General features: G+C 33.9%; 1 protein-coding gene across 1 annotated transcript; it reads left to right on the forward strand.

Moving 5' to 3' along the window:
• The first annotated feature begins 2,614 nt into the window (after positions 1-2,614).
• On the forward strand, positions 2,615-7,215 carry LOC107630364 (Glutaredoxin family protein). The gene is made up of 4 exons (XM_016333470.3): positions 2,615-3,004; positions 5,178-5,251; positions 5,575-5,673; positions 6,906-7,215. The coding sequence occupies exons 1-4, from the start codon at positions 2,847-2,849 to the stop codon at positions 6,980-6,982; spliced, it is 408 nt and encodes a 135-aa protein (XP_016188956.1). The 5' UTR covers positions 2,615-2,846; the 3' UTR covers positions 6,983-7,215.
• The last annotated feature ends 5,485 nt before the right edge of the window (positions 7,216-12,700 follow it).

Genomic DNA, 12,700 nt, shown 5'->3' on the forward strand with positions numbered 1-12,700 from the left:
GTTAAATATTACAAAATTTGTATTAAAAAATATTATTATACTCTTAACTTACACTCTTTACTAAATCAATATCAATATCTCATATAATTCTTTTAATAAAATATTGTAGAAAAAATTGTATAATTAAAATAATTTTTTTAAAATATTTTATAAAAGTACTTGTATTTAAATAACTTGTGAAAAGATAAAAATTAAAATTAGTGTATTCAAAGATATTAAAAATTTTGAATTTATAAAAAAAAGAGAACTGATGAAGGGACTAATTTGGTGCGCGGTATTCAATTTTAGGGACTAAAATGAGTCATTTTTTTTGGTGACTGAAATAAATTAAACAAAGAAAAACAAAACAAACAAAACAAGGAACTGCCTAAATAGAGGGACAGTCCCGTTTAAGACTACTCTTAAACTCCTCCCAAGGTGAAAGAAGCTCTACATGCGAAAGTTGTAACTTCATCGCCATCTTTGCCATAGTATCTGCCACCGTGTTTGCATCTCTCATAATCAAACGAAAGTCAACCCACCAATTCCAATGCATGATATCTCTTATTTTGAGCACCAGTGGATCAATAAACCCAAAACCATCTTGAGTAACAAGATTAAATGCTTCCACACAATCCGTCTCACAAATAACATCTCGTTGACCCACATCCCAAGCTAAGAGATATCCTCTCCAAATAGCAAACAATTCTCCTTGAAGAATACTATTACTCTCAATCATTCCCAAACACCCCCTTTGCCAGCTCTCATTACAATCTCTAATAACACAAGCAAAACCAACACTATCACCCGAACCAAAATAACTAGCATCACAATTAATCTTAAAAGTACCAATGGATGGGGATTCCAAAAACCATTTAGAGTAGAGGGAAGGGACATACTAAAATGAGTCCTTTGATACAAAGTAAGATGATCAATTTAGGGTGTGTTTGGGAAACCCGTTGGAAGGGAAGAAGAACGTTTAAATTTCTTGAAAGCTTCAACTTTTGGTTTGGCAAATTTTTTTCTCTTCAACGCAGAAATGATTTTGCTGCCAAAACCACGTTTACAAGAAACAACTATTTTTAGCTTCTGCGTTTTCTTAACGGGCTTTTGGCCATAGATACTAACCATTTATTTACCTTTTATCAACTTTATCCTTTATATATGTTATTGTATTATTTATAAAATTCGTATTATTTCTATTTATATGAGCTCTATTTTTCTATTATTTATTTATTTTTATTTTTGCATCTGTTTATTTGACATTATACACTTTTATAATTGTGAGTTTTGTGTATTATGTTTGTTATTATCTTTTTATAATATGATTTATTAATTCTATTAGATAAAGTAAATTAAATAAAAAATTAACTGTAAATAATAATAATAGTAAAAAATTATAACATACTAAAAAAAGTGTACTAAAAATACTAAAAATATATTATATAAAAAGATCATGAAGAACTTTTAGATTTGTTTCAATCATTATAAAGTAAATATTTAATTTTTTTTATTATTTTCAGTATTCTCTTTTATAATTGTAATTCTCGTATACTATGTTTTAGTGTAATTTTTATAATATAGATTATGATTCCATTAAAAAAGATAAATTAAATAAAAAATTAATCATAGATAATAATAAAATTATAAACATTGGATTCTAAATTAATATTAAGAATAAGATTATTGAGAGTACTAAAATAAGAATACGAAGTAAAAAAATACTAAAGTAATATTTAATACTTAAAAAAATGTAACATATTTGATTAAATATTCTTTTTTATATATATAATTTATATTTTTTATTTTTATTTAAAAATATATTTTGTCTATTTTTATATGTTATTTTATTTTAGTAAATAAATATTAATTTTATTATAAAATTAACTAATAAGATCTATTTAAATATCTAAATTAAAATAATAGGATAATATAAAAAAAATTTTAAGTTGATGTCCATTTTAGTAATTTTTTATTTAAAAGTGATTTTGAATGGTATAAGACAAACAACATTTATTTTACTATAATTCATTTTGATACAAAAATTACCAAACATAAATCACTTTAACAAAATACTTACTTTTGATCAAAATCAAGTTTGTAAAATCAATTTTATGCAAACTCTCGTTTGCAAACTGTAATCCAAACACACACTTAGTGCATATGTAATAATGACCTAGTAGATGACATGTGAACAAATAATATTGTAACACGTAGTATAATCATTCACGTCAACATGTCATGTGTTGCTGACCAATACGTCATTATTCTATTACACGTGGATAAACCATAAGGTAACACGTGTTACGGTGTCACCAAAGATCCACATCATCAAGCCACGTTATCGCGTCTTTAACGAAAAACAAATAAGAGATTAATATAGTGCAATTTTTTTAATCTCTAAAACGTAGTAGATATAATTAAAATTTCAAAGACAATTTTAATGCACAACATCATTCTACTTTAAGAATTTAGTCCATCCAAACACGAATGGGTGATAGTGTGATACCTCCAAAAATCTAAAAAATGTGCTTTCCCTGTTACTCATTGTTTTTTCTCCCCTTCTTATTTCCTTTTTGGTTTCTCTTGTAATCTTGTTTTGAAAACTGTTCTAGGTATTAATTAATTAATAATTAAAATATTTCTTAATTAAATGAAGCATTGACCAAAATCGTACGGCGGAGAGTTGCGAACAAGATCTAAGATGAACGGGGTTGCATCCTCATACCTAACCTGCTAACCATTCAAAACCAGAAGCAACAGAAACATCCAGAATCTATATACAAGTCTTGTTCAATTGTTTGTCATTCGCATTTCACTTCATAACCGAGTGGGTTTGGGGGGAGGTAGGTGAGCACAAAAGAGTGATGGCGGCATCTGCGAGATTCACGGCGGCAATGGTAGTGCTAGCTCTAGGAACTTCTCTCTTCCATTGCACCGAAGCTTCAGCTCCTTCTGTGGGTGAGTTCGTCCACACCACCATCAATTCTCACACTGTCGTCATCTTCTCCAAGTCCTATTGCCCGTACGTCACACTCTCTTCCTTTTTTTTCCCTTCTCAATGAGATCCACCTTCATTGTTGAATTATTAAGTCCTGTTATCTGGTTGCATTGGATCTGCATCAAACGGAAATCAATTTTCTTTTTTTTTTTTCCTGAAATGGATTTGTAGTAATTGGAAAGGGTTTGTATCTGAGAGTTTTAAAGACCATGTGTGTGTTCTGTGAAAAATGAACAGCTGGCAAATTATTTCTGAAAGATTGCTCTATGTTATTGACTTATTGTATGAGTAATTGAGTATTAATATGAGTATGCTCTGTCTCTGCTCTGATATTTTGGATCAAATTGGAATCTGATTTTGTGTTTTATATTTCGGGCATTGCTTGACTATATTCTTGGATTACACTTTACAGACCCTGATAAATAAATAACAACCAATGGACATTACTGGTGTGTTTGCAAGTTGAGATCTTTCAAGGGAAAGGAGGGAAGGGGATTGGTGCAACCGCTTGAATAGGAAAATGGTTTCCACTTTACTTATCAAGTCATTCCCTTCTGTTTGAAGATCTCAACTTGCAAATGCACACTAACTGTCACCAACAATGATTAACTAGCTAATATAGTATAGCGGCTAAAGCTTTGGTGACTACATGCCTGAATAAACCTTGTCCCTCACTAATAATAGCTTCTCATAAAACACTCCCGTCATTGTCAGAGTCTTATTCTGCAGCAACATTTTGGGGAGAACACAATATCTTCGACTAAGATCGGATCGCCTTGGTTTTCTTTGGCAAGAATCAAGAAATCACCATTCTTGCTATCATTAAAACACATCTTTGAAGACTGACCCCCAACCTTTAGAATTTTGCCCTCTAGGGTATGCTTCATCGAGGGGTAAAGTGAGGGTGAAAATTTTATGAATGAGTTTGATGTATAAAATTACCATAGAGCTTATATATGAAACTAATGTAATTCCCCACCCCATTTTTAACACCCTATCCAAGCATACCACTAGGGGTAAACTTTTGATCTTAAAACTTCCTTCCCTCAATTTACCACTTTTGACAAAAAGTCCTACAATCATAGCTCATTTGTCTTTCTTATTGTGTCAACTTGCATGAGAGCATAGAGCTCTTGCAAACTTGCAGTTCTAAAGAGACATTCCTTAGTAGGTAATACCTTTCTTTGAGATCAGTCAACAATTCTGATGTTATGGCCTATAAATAAACTGTAACTTGTTTTATGACTTCCATGTTCATAGCTCTTGCCCAAGAACAGTTTTGACCTGTGAGAGTTGAAGAAACTAAAAGTCACACTAGGACACTCATTAGAATTCCAGAAATATGGGCTTGGAGGATCCAAATCTGGATTTTGAGAACTTTGAGAGTGCTTCCTAAGGAGCTCTTATACCATGTAAAAGTAGTAGAACCCAAGAGTGAGGAGAGCAATCACAAGCCCGTAAGAGAGAACAGAATTAGAGAACTGGAGAAGGGTACACGAAATGGCAAAGATGAAACTACTCTATGTTGTCTGAAGAGTATACGAAAAGTTTATAGACACAGGGATCAAGATCGGTAAACTATTTAGTGACAACACTAACAGAATAACAGAAACCAACATTGATTAACTAACTATTAAAGCTTGTAACTAAGTTTAGAATCTGGTAAGATGTGTATTTCTTATGTTTTCTATGTTTGTTTTTCCCTTACCCATAAGCTTGGTGGATTGGAGTAGAATGACTCATAACTTTGCATTGTTGAAAGACGTATTGTTCTAGTTACCTGATCATAGGAGAAAACCAAAATTGGATGCATCCGAATTTGTTTTTGAAAAAGTAGTTTTTTAAACCCTTTTTTAAGATATTTTTTTTTTGTTATAAAAAGCAATTTTTATTTCGATAGAAAATATAATTACTTTTTCTAGTAAACAATTCATTAAAATCTTCTTAAATTTTTTTTTTTAATTTTAAACAGCAACATGTTAGCTTGAAAAAAAGAACTTTTTTTCATGTCTTTTAATTTTTTCTTCCCAAAAGTTCTATCTGGACACCCTTACTATTTTATTTTGTAAGAGTACTTTTTGAAAAAAAATAAAAACGATAAAGTACCTTTTTCCTCCAAAAAAGCCTATCACCAAACGGGCACTATCTTATGGAATATTCATTATTCAGCATTTCCCAATTTCTTTATGGTAAATAGGTACTGCAGAAGAGCAAAGTCTGTTTTTAAAGAGTTGAACCAGGACGCACATGTTGTTGAGCTTGATGAGAGAGGTATACTAGAAACTGCTGCTTGCATTTTATTTCTTTAATATATCTATATATATTTCCTAGAAACAGTTCCAGCTAATTTACATTGTGTAACTTAATTTGTGGAAAAACAAGGTTCCAATAGTATCTCGTTTCTGAGACAGTAAGTAGGGAATAACTGAACACAGCAATATAGTAAGTTGAAAAGATAGTTTGGTTCGTATAGTGTTGATAAAAAGAGAAGGGTTTAAAACTTTAAATCGAAACAGTTTCCTGATAGCATTAATATGAAGTATGATGTATAAATATACCATTCCCGTTACTCAAGACAGTGAGAACTCTTGCAGATGATGGCTCAAAGATTCAGGATATCTTGAATAATATCGTTGGAAGGCGAACCGTCCCACAAGTTTTCATCAACGGAAAGCACCTTGGCGGCTCAGATGGTATGTCTACGTCTCTGCTTAGTTAAAAAAAAATTCCTACGATATAAATAAGAGTAAACCACCAACCTTCTCCCCAACAAAAAGACAGAGAAAGTTATCCCTCAAAATTTGAAAATGACAAATAAGTCTCTGCCTCACAAATTGAGCTGATTAATATGTTCACTTTTATATTAATTGATGAAGTAATACCCCAAATCAAAATAGAAATTTGTTAGGAACTAAAGTGTTTGACAAAAACTATTGGATATTGATTTTGGGTATTACTCTAAATAATGAGGAATGAATTTGGCCAATGAAGGATAATTTTTTCAGAGTAATACTCCTAATCATTTCGTAAAACTTTTAATATGACTTCAGTTTTCAACAAATTTAAGCACTAAATCGGTTCCCAATCCTTTATTTTGTTAGAAAAATCGATTCCGACATTAGATTGTATAAAGGGACTTGAAAAAATTCTCAGAACTGATTTGTCTAACTCTATCAAACTGTGAGTGATGACCTATGATGCACGGACACGGACACGGACACGGGACACGACACGACACGGGACACGCCGACACGCGAATTTTAAAATCTTACATGACACAGGGACACGCATACATATAAAATATAAAGTATTTTTTAGATAAATCGTAATGATATTTTGATATTTTATTGATATTTAAATATAAATTAAAATTTTTAATGTCTTATTTTAATTATATCAAATTTTTAAAATATTTTTTTGTTTTAATAAATAATAATATATATTATATTTAAATTTATTTTAAAAATATATGTTAAGAATAAGACTGGACACGCTGACACATGATGGTATTTAGGTGTGTCCAGGCGTGTCTGGAGAGAAATTTTTTATTTTTTATTAAGACGGTTGGACACAGCAGACACGCGTGTCGGACGAGTGTCGGTGAGTGTCGTGTCCGAAATGTGTCCGACACGTGGACACGGCAATTCAGCGAAGTGTCCGTGCTTCATAGGTGATGACTGATTTGTCGAACAAAATAAAAAGTAAAGTTAGGAACTTATTTGGCACTTAAAATTTGTTTAGGATTAAAGTATTTGACTAAGTTTCTTAAAGACTGATTTGGGGTATTGTTCATTTTTTCACTTTCAAACGATGAGGAATTAGCTTATCTTCCGTTTTTTTTTTTTTTTTTGTCGGAAAAAAGATTGAGTTTAAAAGCAATGTTCTTAAAGTTTTCTCAAATATTTTATGATTGACTGATTTCTAGATACTGTCGAAGCTTATGAGAGTGGCCGTCTGGCTAAGCTTCTTGGAATTGAGACGAAGGGTCACGATGATCTCTGAATCTGATTATGTGTAAGGGGAAACTCTGTTGAGAAGCACAGATTGCATCATGTGACCAAATATGGATTGGAATATTTAGAGTTTAGACAGATGAGCATATGATGAGATTACATTTTGGAATGAGTTAAAAAGTTGAGTTATATCTGTGATGGATAGTTTTCAAATCCTCTTATGTATGGAGTGTACGTTTTAACTTCAGGCAAGTTATATTTTCATATTTATACTTGGAAAAATGATCATTTCTACCCAAGAATATTTTAAGCGCTGAAAAAATTATCCATAAAAATACAAAACTAAACTTATATTCATGAAAGATGAGATTTTTGTGACAAAAGTATCCAATTCTTAAATTTTTGTTGATTTTTAATAAATATTAACCAAAATCTCTAAATCACACATTCTCTTTATTCTCAACCTCTAACACCATCACTGTCACCATTAACACCAATGTCTACAACTACAAAACCAATGTACACAACTACAACTTGATAACTCTGCTAGAATAATTCAGCTCCAAACCATAATTCACAGGAAGAATAAGAACAAAGATATATAATCCTGGTAAAATATGAATATGAATCAAATAGTGAAATAGATATTGTGTATGTAAATTTAGAACTAGAATGTATAAGAACTTTTCTTTTTTGAGTAAGAAAAATACTCCTCAAAAGAAACAATATATCATTCTTACTTACCTTCCTGCAGTTCACTCTTGCTTTTTAACCTCTTTCTCTCTCTAGGTTGTTAGTTTGTTATTGTTGGTCAAAATAATTATTTTTGAAAGATTAAGGCGATTCGAAACGTTGGTAAAGTGTTGAAACGGAATCAGAGACTAAAAGAGATACACATGCAAGCATTAAGTGGAAATTATCTGGCATGGATTCGATTTCGATACTTTGGTAAATCGAGCAGTTATTCGAATGAAGAATCGAGCAGTTACACGAATGGAGGAGATCGAAGGCCTTCTTTGAGTTAAGGATTTGTTGGTAACGCTCTTGGGCAAAAGAGTGAGAACGGTTACCCAAAATTTCGCACACAAGGCGGTATCATGTCATTAATAGTCGGTTATGGAAATGGGTTATAAACATTAGAAAGTCTTAGGAAATCGGGGTTGGAACTTTTCTCCAGAAATACACTCAAGCACACTCACATTCCCAGCGAATTTCTGAGTCTGCATTCGAGTTCGATTTCTGTAGGGTTCCTTCTATTGTCTTTACTTTTCAATTTTACAATTTTTGCAAACTTTATCTTTTCCTGTTCAATTTATCCTTCAAGCAACTTTAATTTTCTTGTCAAATTTACATTTCAGCACTTTTAATTTGCATGTCAAAAGTTCTTTGATTCAGTCAAAGGCATTCTATCGCTTTGTTTAAATTCAATGCAAGTCATTTCGATTTCAGTCAGTTTTCAGTCCTTCGCACTTTTTGAACTCATTTCCCTTTTAATGCTCGTCTAATTCGAGGACCTTCAATGCACTTATAGAAAAACTGGTACTTGCAAAAGAGGAGTAGGTTTCGCTCTCAGATCATTAGAATCGAACCACCATCGATTTGTTAAAAATAGACAAAACAAATTGGCACGCCCATTGGGACAGTTTTGAACTGAAGCGTGTCAAAAGATTTTTGGTGTCATTTGGTGTATGCAATTGAGAAGTGGAATGATTATTCACATGGCTGATGAAGTGTCAAATGTGAATGGTGGTTCGTCCACCAATGACAGCATACCAGTAATCGTACAACCTTCGGACGTTACTTCACGTTCAGAAGGCTTGGTTGTAAGTGAAAGTACAATGGTTACTAGTGTACAAGCTGGAAATAACGGGCGCAATATTCGTCCACATGGTAACTTACCACCAGTCCAGCCTCCATTAACTACAGGTTGGCCTCCTTATGGTCTTCTTCCTGGTTATACTCCACCAGTGAGTGGTTTTGTTCCTCCTATTCGTTTTGGGAGTGTAAATAGAGTAAATAATTCTCAAAACCCACAACAGCATTCTGAATTCTCTCGTGATTATAATGTGGGCTCTACGTCGAATGCCTCTAATTCTATGGCGGCATTTCGACAACATGTAGAGAAAAGTCATTATGATTTGGTCAATTTATTGACTCAACAAATGACTACAATTCTAAATCCTATGATGGCTGATCACGAATCGAAATTCGAACGTCTTGCAAGGCAAGTTGAACGGATTGTTCGAATAGTTGATTATGATGAAGGAGAAAGGCATGATGTTAGGGGGAATAATGAGGGTTTCGAAAATATATTTCAAAATGAAAACAATGTTTTAAACAGAGAGAATCCTTAGATAATTCCCCGTGGTCAAAATGCAGATGATGTTCTGGCCCGATTACGTGCTAATCATGGTGGTGAACGTTATCAATTTACAAGGATTGTGGAAGATGTACTCAATAGAGTCGGTTTGAACGTTGGGTTTATGAACCGTCCCCATTTTGTATCAGCTTTCCCTCAAGTTGTTCAAATGGCCGAAGTGCCAAGAAGGGTGAAGAATCCGAAAATAATTACAAAATTTGTGGGGAAAGTTGGAGAATCGACTACTGAACATGTTGCTCGATATTTGGTCAAGATTGGGAATCTAGCCAATGATGAGAATTTGAAAATGAATTTTTTTCCTTCTTCGTTAACGAAGAATGCATTTACTTGGTTTTCGAATCTCAGACCAAATTCGATAACGACATGGAATCAGTTGGAAACTGCTTTTCATGCTCAATTTTATCTAGGGGAGTTGAATGTAGCAGTTATTGATCTAGTAGCTTTGAAACGAGAAGATGGTGAAACCATTGATGACTATATGATACGTTTCAAAAATGATAGAAGTAGATGTTATGTATCATTACCTAAGAGTGAAGTGGTGAAAATAGTAGTTATGGGGTTAGGATTCTATATGCGTCGAAAATTGCTTAATGTGCATATACCTGACTTAGCCCATTTGGCTGAAAGGGTTCGTCAGGTTGAACTTATGAAGAAGGAAAAAGAGAAATATAAGAATGAACAAAGGTTAAAGAGTAAATCTTTTTCTCAAAAGGAGAAGGTTGCTTATGTGGCCATGGAATCCTCGGAAGAGGAGTCCGATTTCGAAGCGGAGGTTGATTTGGCTGAACTTAAGAAGGGTCCTCCATATGTTTGTTCTTTACTTAAAAAGCTCACTAGTAATGAAAAATCAAATGATTCAAAAATAAAAAGTGGAAAGAAATATAGTTTTGATATCTCAAAATCTGATTAGATTTTCGATCTGTTGCTTAAAGATAAACAGTTAATTCTACCTGAGGGTAGAACTTTACTTTTATTGAAAGATTTAAAAGAGAAACCTTATTGTAAATTTTACCAAGCAACTAGTCATTCGAGTAACAGCTGTGTTCGTTTCAGGGACCTGATACAGGAGGCCATTATGGAAGGACGTTTGAAGTTTGATGATGGGAAGAAAGAGATGAAAGTTGATGCTGATCCTTTCAATGCTGAGGCTAGTTTCGCTGAACCATATTTTGGAGTAAATATGGTTCGAATGTCTTATGATTTTGATGTGACTCTAGGTGATTTCGAGTCACAAGTCCGATCTGTATACCCTGGTGTAGGAGATGGATTGTTGGAGTTCCTTATGCAGCAAAAACTTAAAGATCGGGACGTATCTCTGTGTCCTCGATGCAATGCTGTGTTCAATGCTGAGGCTGCAACAATCTTTGAGAAAGAGAGGATGAAAAAGGAGTTGGCTCATAGAGAGGAGCAGGCTCGTCAAAAGCAACCAATTAGACGAGTGGAAGGACAAAGTTCCAAGGCTCTTTAGCAGAATGCTGTCGCACCGATGAGCCGTTCTCAGGCTATAGGAGTTCAATGGATTTGAAATTGTCAAGAATTTCAGAGTCGAGATGCCCAATACCGATGGAACCCACAGTGGGGACATCGGGGACCTCCTCGAGGCCAATATCCTTACCACCGTGGCCGAGCCAGAGGGTGCCCAAGGGGTAGAGGAAGACGGAATCAACCGCAAAATAAGAATACTTAGTCTGGTTAAGGAAAGATGGCAACGCCCTCGGTGCACTCTCGAATAGTCTTTCCATCTGATGGAGAAACATGCCCAAAGGGTACTCCTTCCCCTGCGAAGTTGGATAAAGACAAAGCAGTAGTTAATACTCTAGGAGCTGACAAAGATAAGGATGTTGATTTAGATGAAGAGTATTTCGAAGAGGGAAATGATGAAATGGTTGGGACTATTTCAATTATTCCAACTGAATACTTAGGTGAGCATGAAGGCGACCCTGAAGAAGATTATGATATGGATGCTGAAGAAGCCTTTTCTTTCATCCAGTATGAGGATGAACCAGGGTATTTTCTGAGGTCTTCTGAAAAACAAAAGTCTCATCTTCGCCCACTCATAGTTGTAAGTAAATAAAGTTTTAATTGATGGTGGAGCAACAATAAGTCTCTTACCGGAGAGGATGTTGACGAAAGTTGGTAAGCATCCTGATGATTTGGTTCCCACCAACATTGCTGTAACAGATTTTAGTGGTGCTTCTACTCCTGCTAAAGGTCTGGTTACCTTGGGAGTGAAGGTAAGGTCTTCTGAGTGAAACACTGTTTTTGTGGTAGTGCCTTCGAGGGCAAGCTATAATGCCTTATTGGGCCGGGACTGTATTCACAGAGTTGGAGCTGTACTATCTACTGTGCACCAGAGTGTCCTCCTTTGGACAAAAGATGGAAAGCCTGAAAATTTTAAGGCTGATTCGAATCTGTATGTCGAATAGCTACATGTCAATTTTAGGGTATATAGTCCGAAATTGAAGCCTTTAAATGTTGACAGGGTGTTAAATTCTTACAACTGTGAGGGCTGCTATTTGTCTTCAGAAGGCCTAATGGTAAAACTGCGTCATCCACACCTTGCTATGCCCCCAACTGGTTAGGATTGTTCATCTTAGAATGGATTTGAGACGTTGTTCGATGGAACATGCTCAAGATGTCTCGGATTAACTGGTAATTTTAAATAATTATATAAGTAATTTTTCTTCAGTAGAGAATAAAGTTAGTTCCTCTGATGAAGTTGAATCACTTAGGAACGTAATTTCTTCTTCTGTTAGTAGTAAGAATTTGATGTCTTCAATCGAATTTAGTCATGGTTTAAGTTTTTCTTCGTTATGTAATTCAAATTATATTATTAGTCAAACTGCTGATAAAATAGCAGAAGTTCATTGTATCGAAAATGAAGCCGTTGTTAATCCAGCAAATGATCAGGTTCATGCTATTCCTAATGAATTTATTGATTTCTCTTTTGATTGCATCTATGATTTAGAGCCTTTGGGTTTTGAAAAATATTCAGTAAAAGATGAGGATCACTTAAAAGGGTTTGAATCCCAAGATCCCTTAGAGAAAATTAATTTGGGATCTGTTGATGATATTCGAATTACTTATATCTGTAAAGATCTTCCGGATCCTTTTCGAACTAAACTTTTCCATCTTTTACATGAATTTAAAGATTGTTTTGCTTGGGATTATCATGAGATACCTGGTCTCGATCGTTCTCTCGTAGAACATCGATTAGCATTGAAACCAAATGCTCAACCTATGAAGTAAACTCCTCGGCGTTTTGCTCCATAAATCAATCAAAAGATTAAGGAAGAAATAGAACGGTTGATTAAAGCAAAATTTATTCGAACCGCACGTTATGTTGAATGGGTTTCGAATATTGTTCCTGTAATGAAGAAAAATAAA

The sequence above is a fragment of the Arachis ipaensis genome, chromosome B3 (assembly GCF_059453495.1).
Source record: "Arachis ipaensis isolate K30076 ecotype BB chromosome B3, ASM5945349v1, whole genome shotgun sequence".
Classification (NCBI taxonomy): Eukaryota; Viridiplantae; Streptophyta; class Magnoliopsida; order Fabales; family Fabaceae; genus Arachis; species Arachis ipaensis.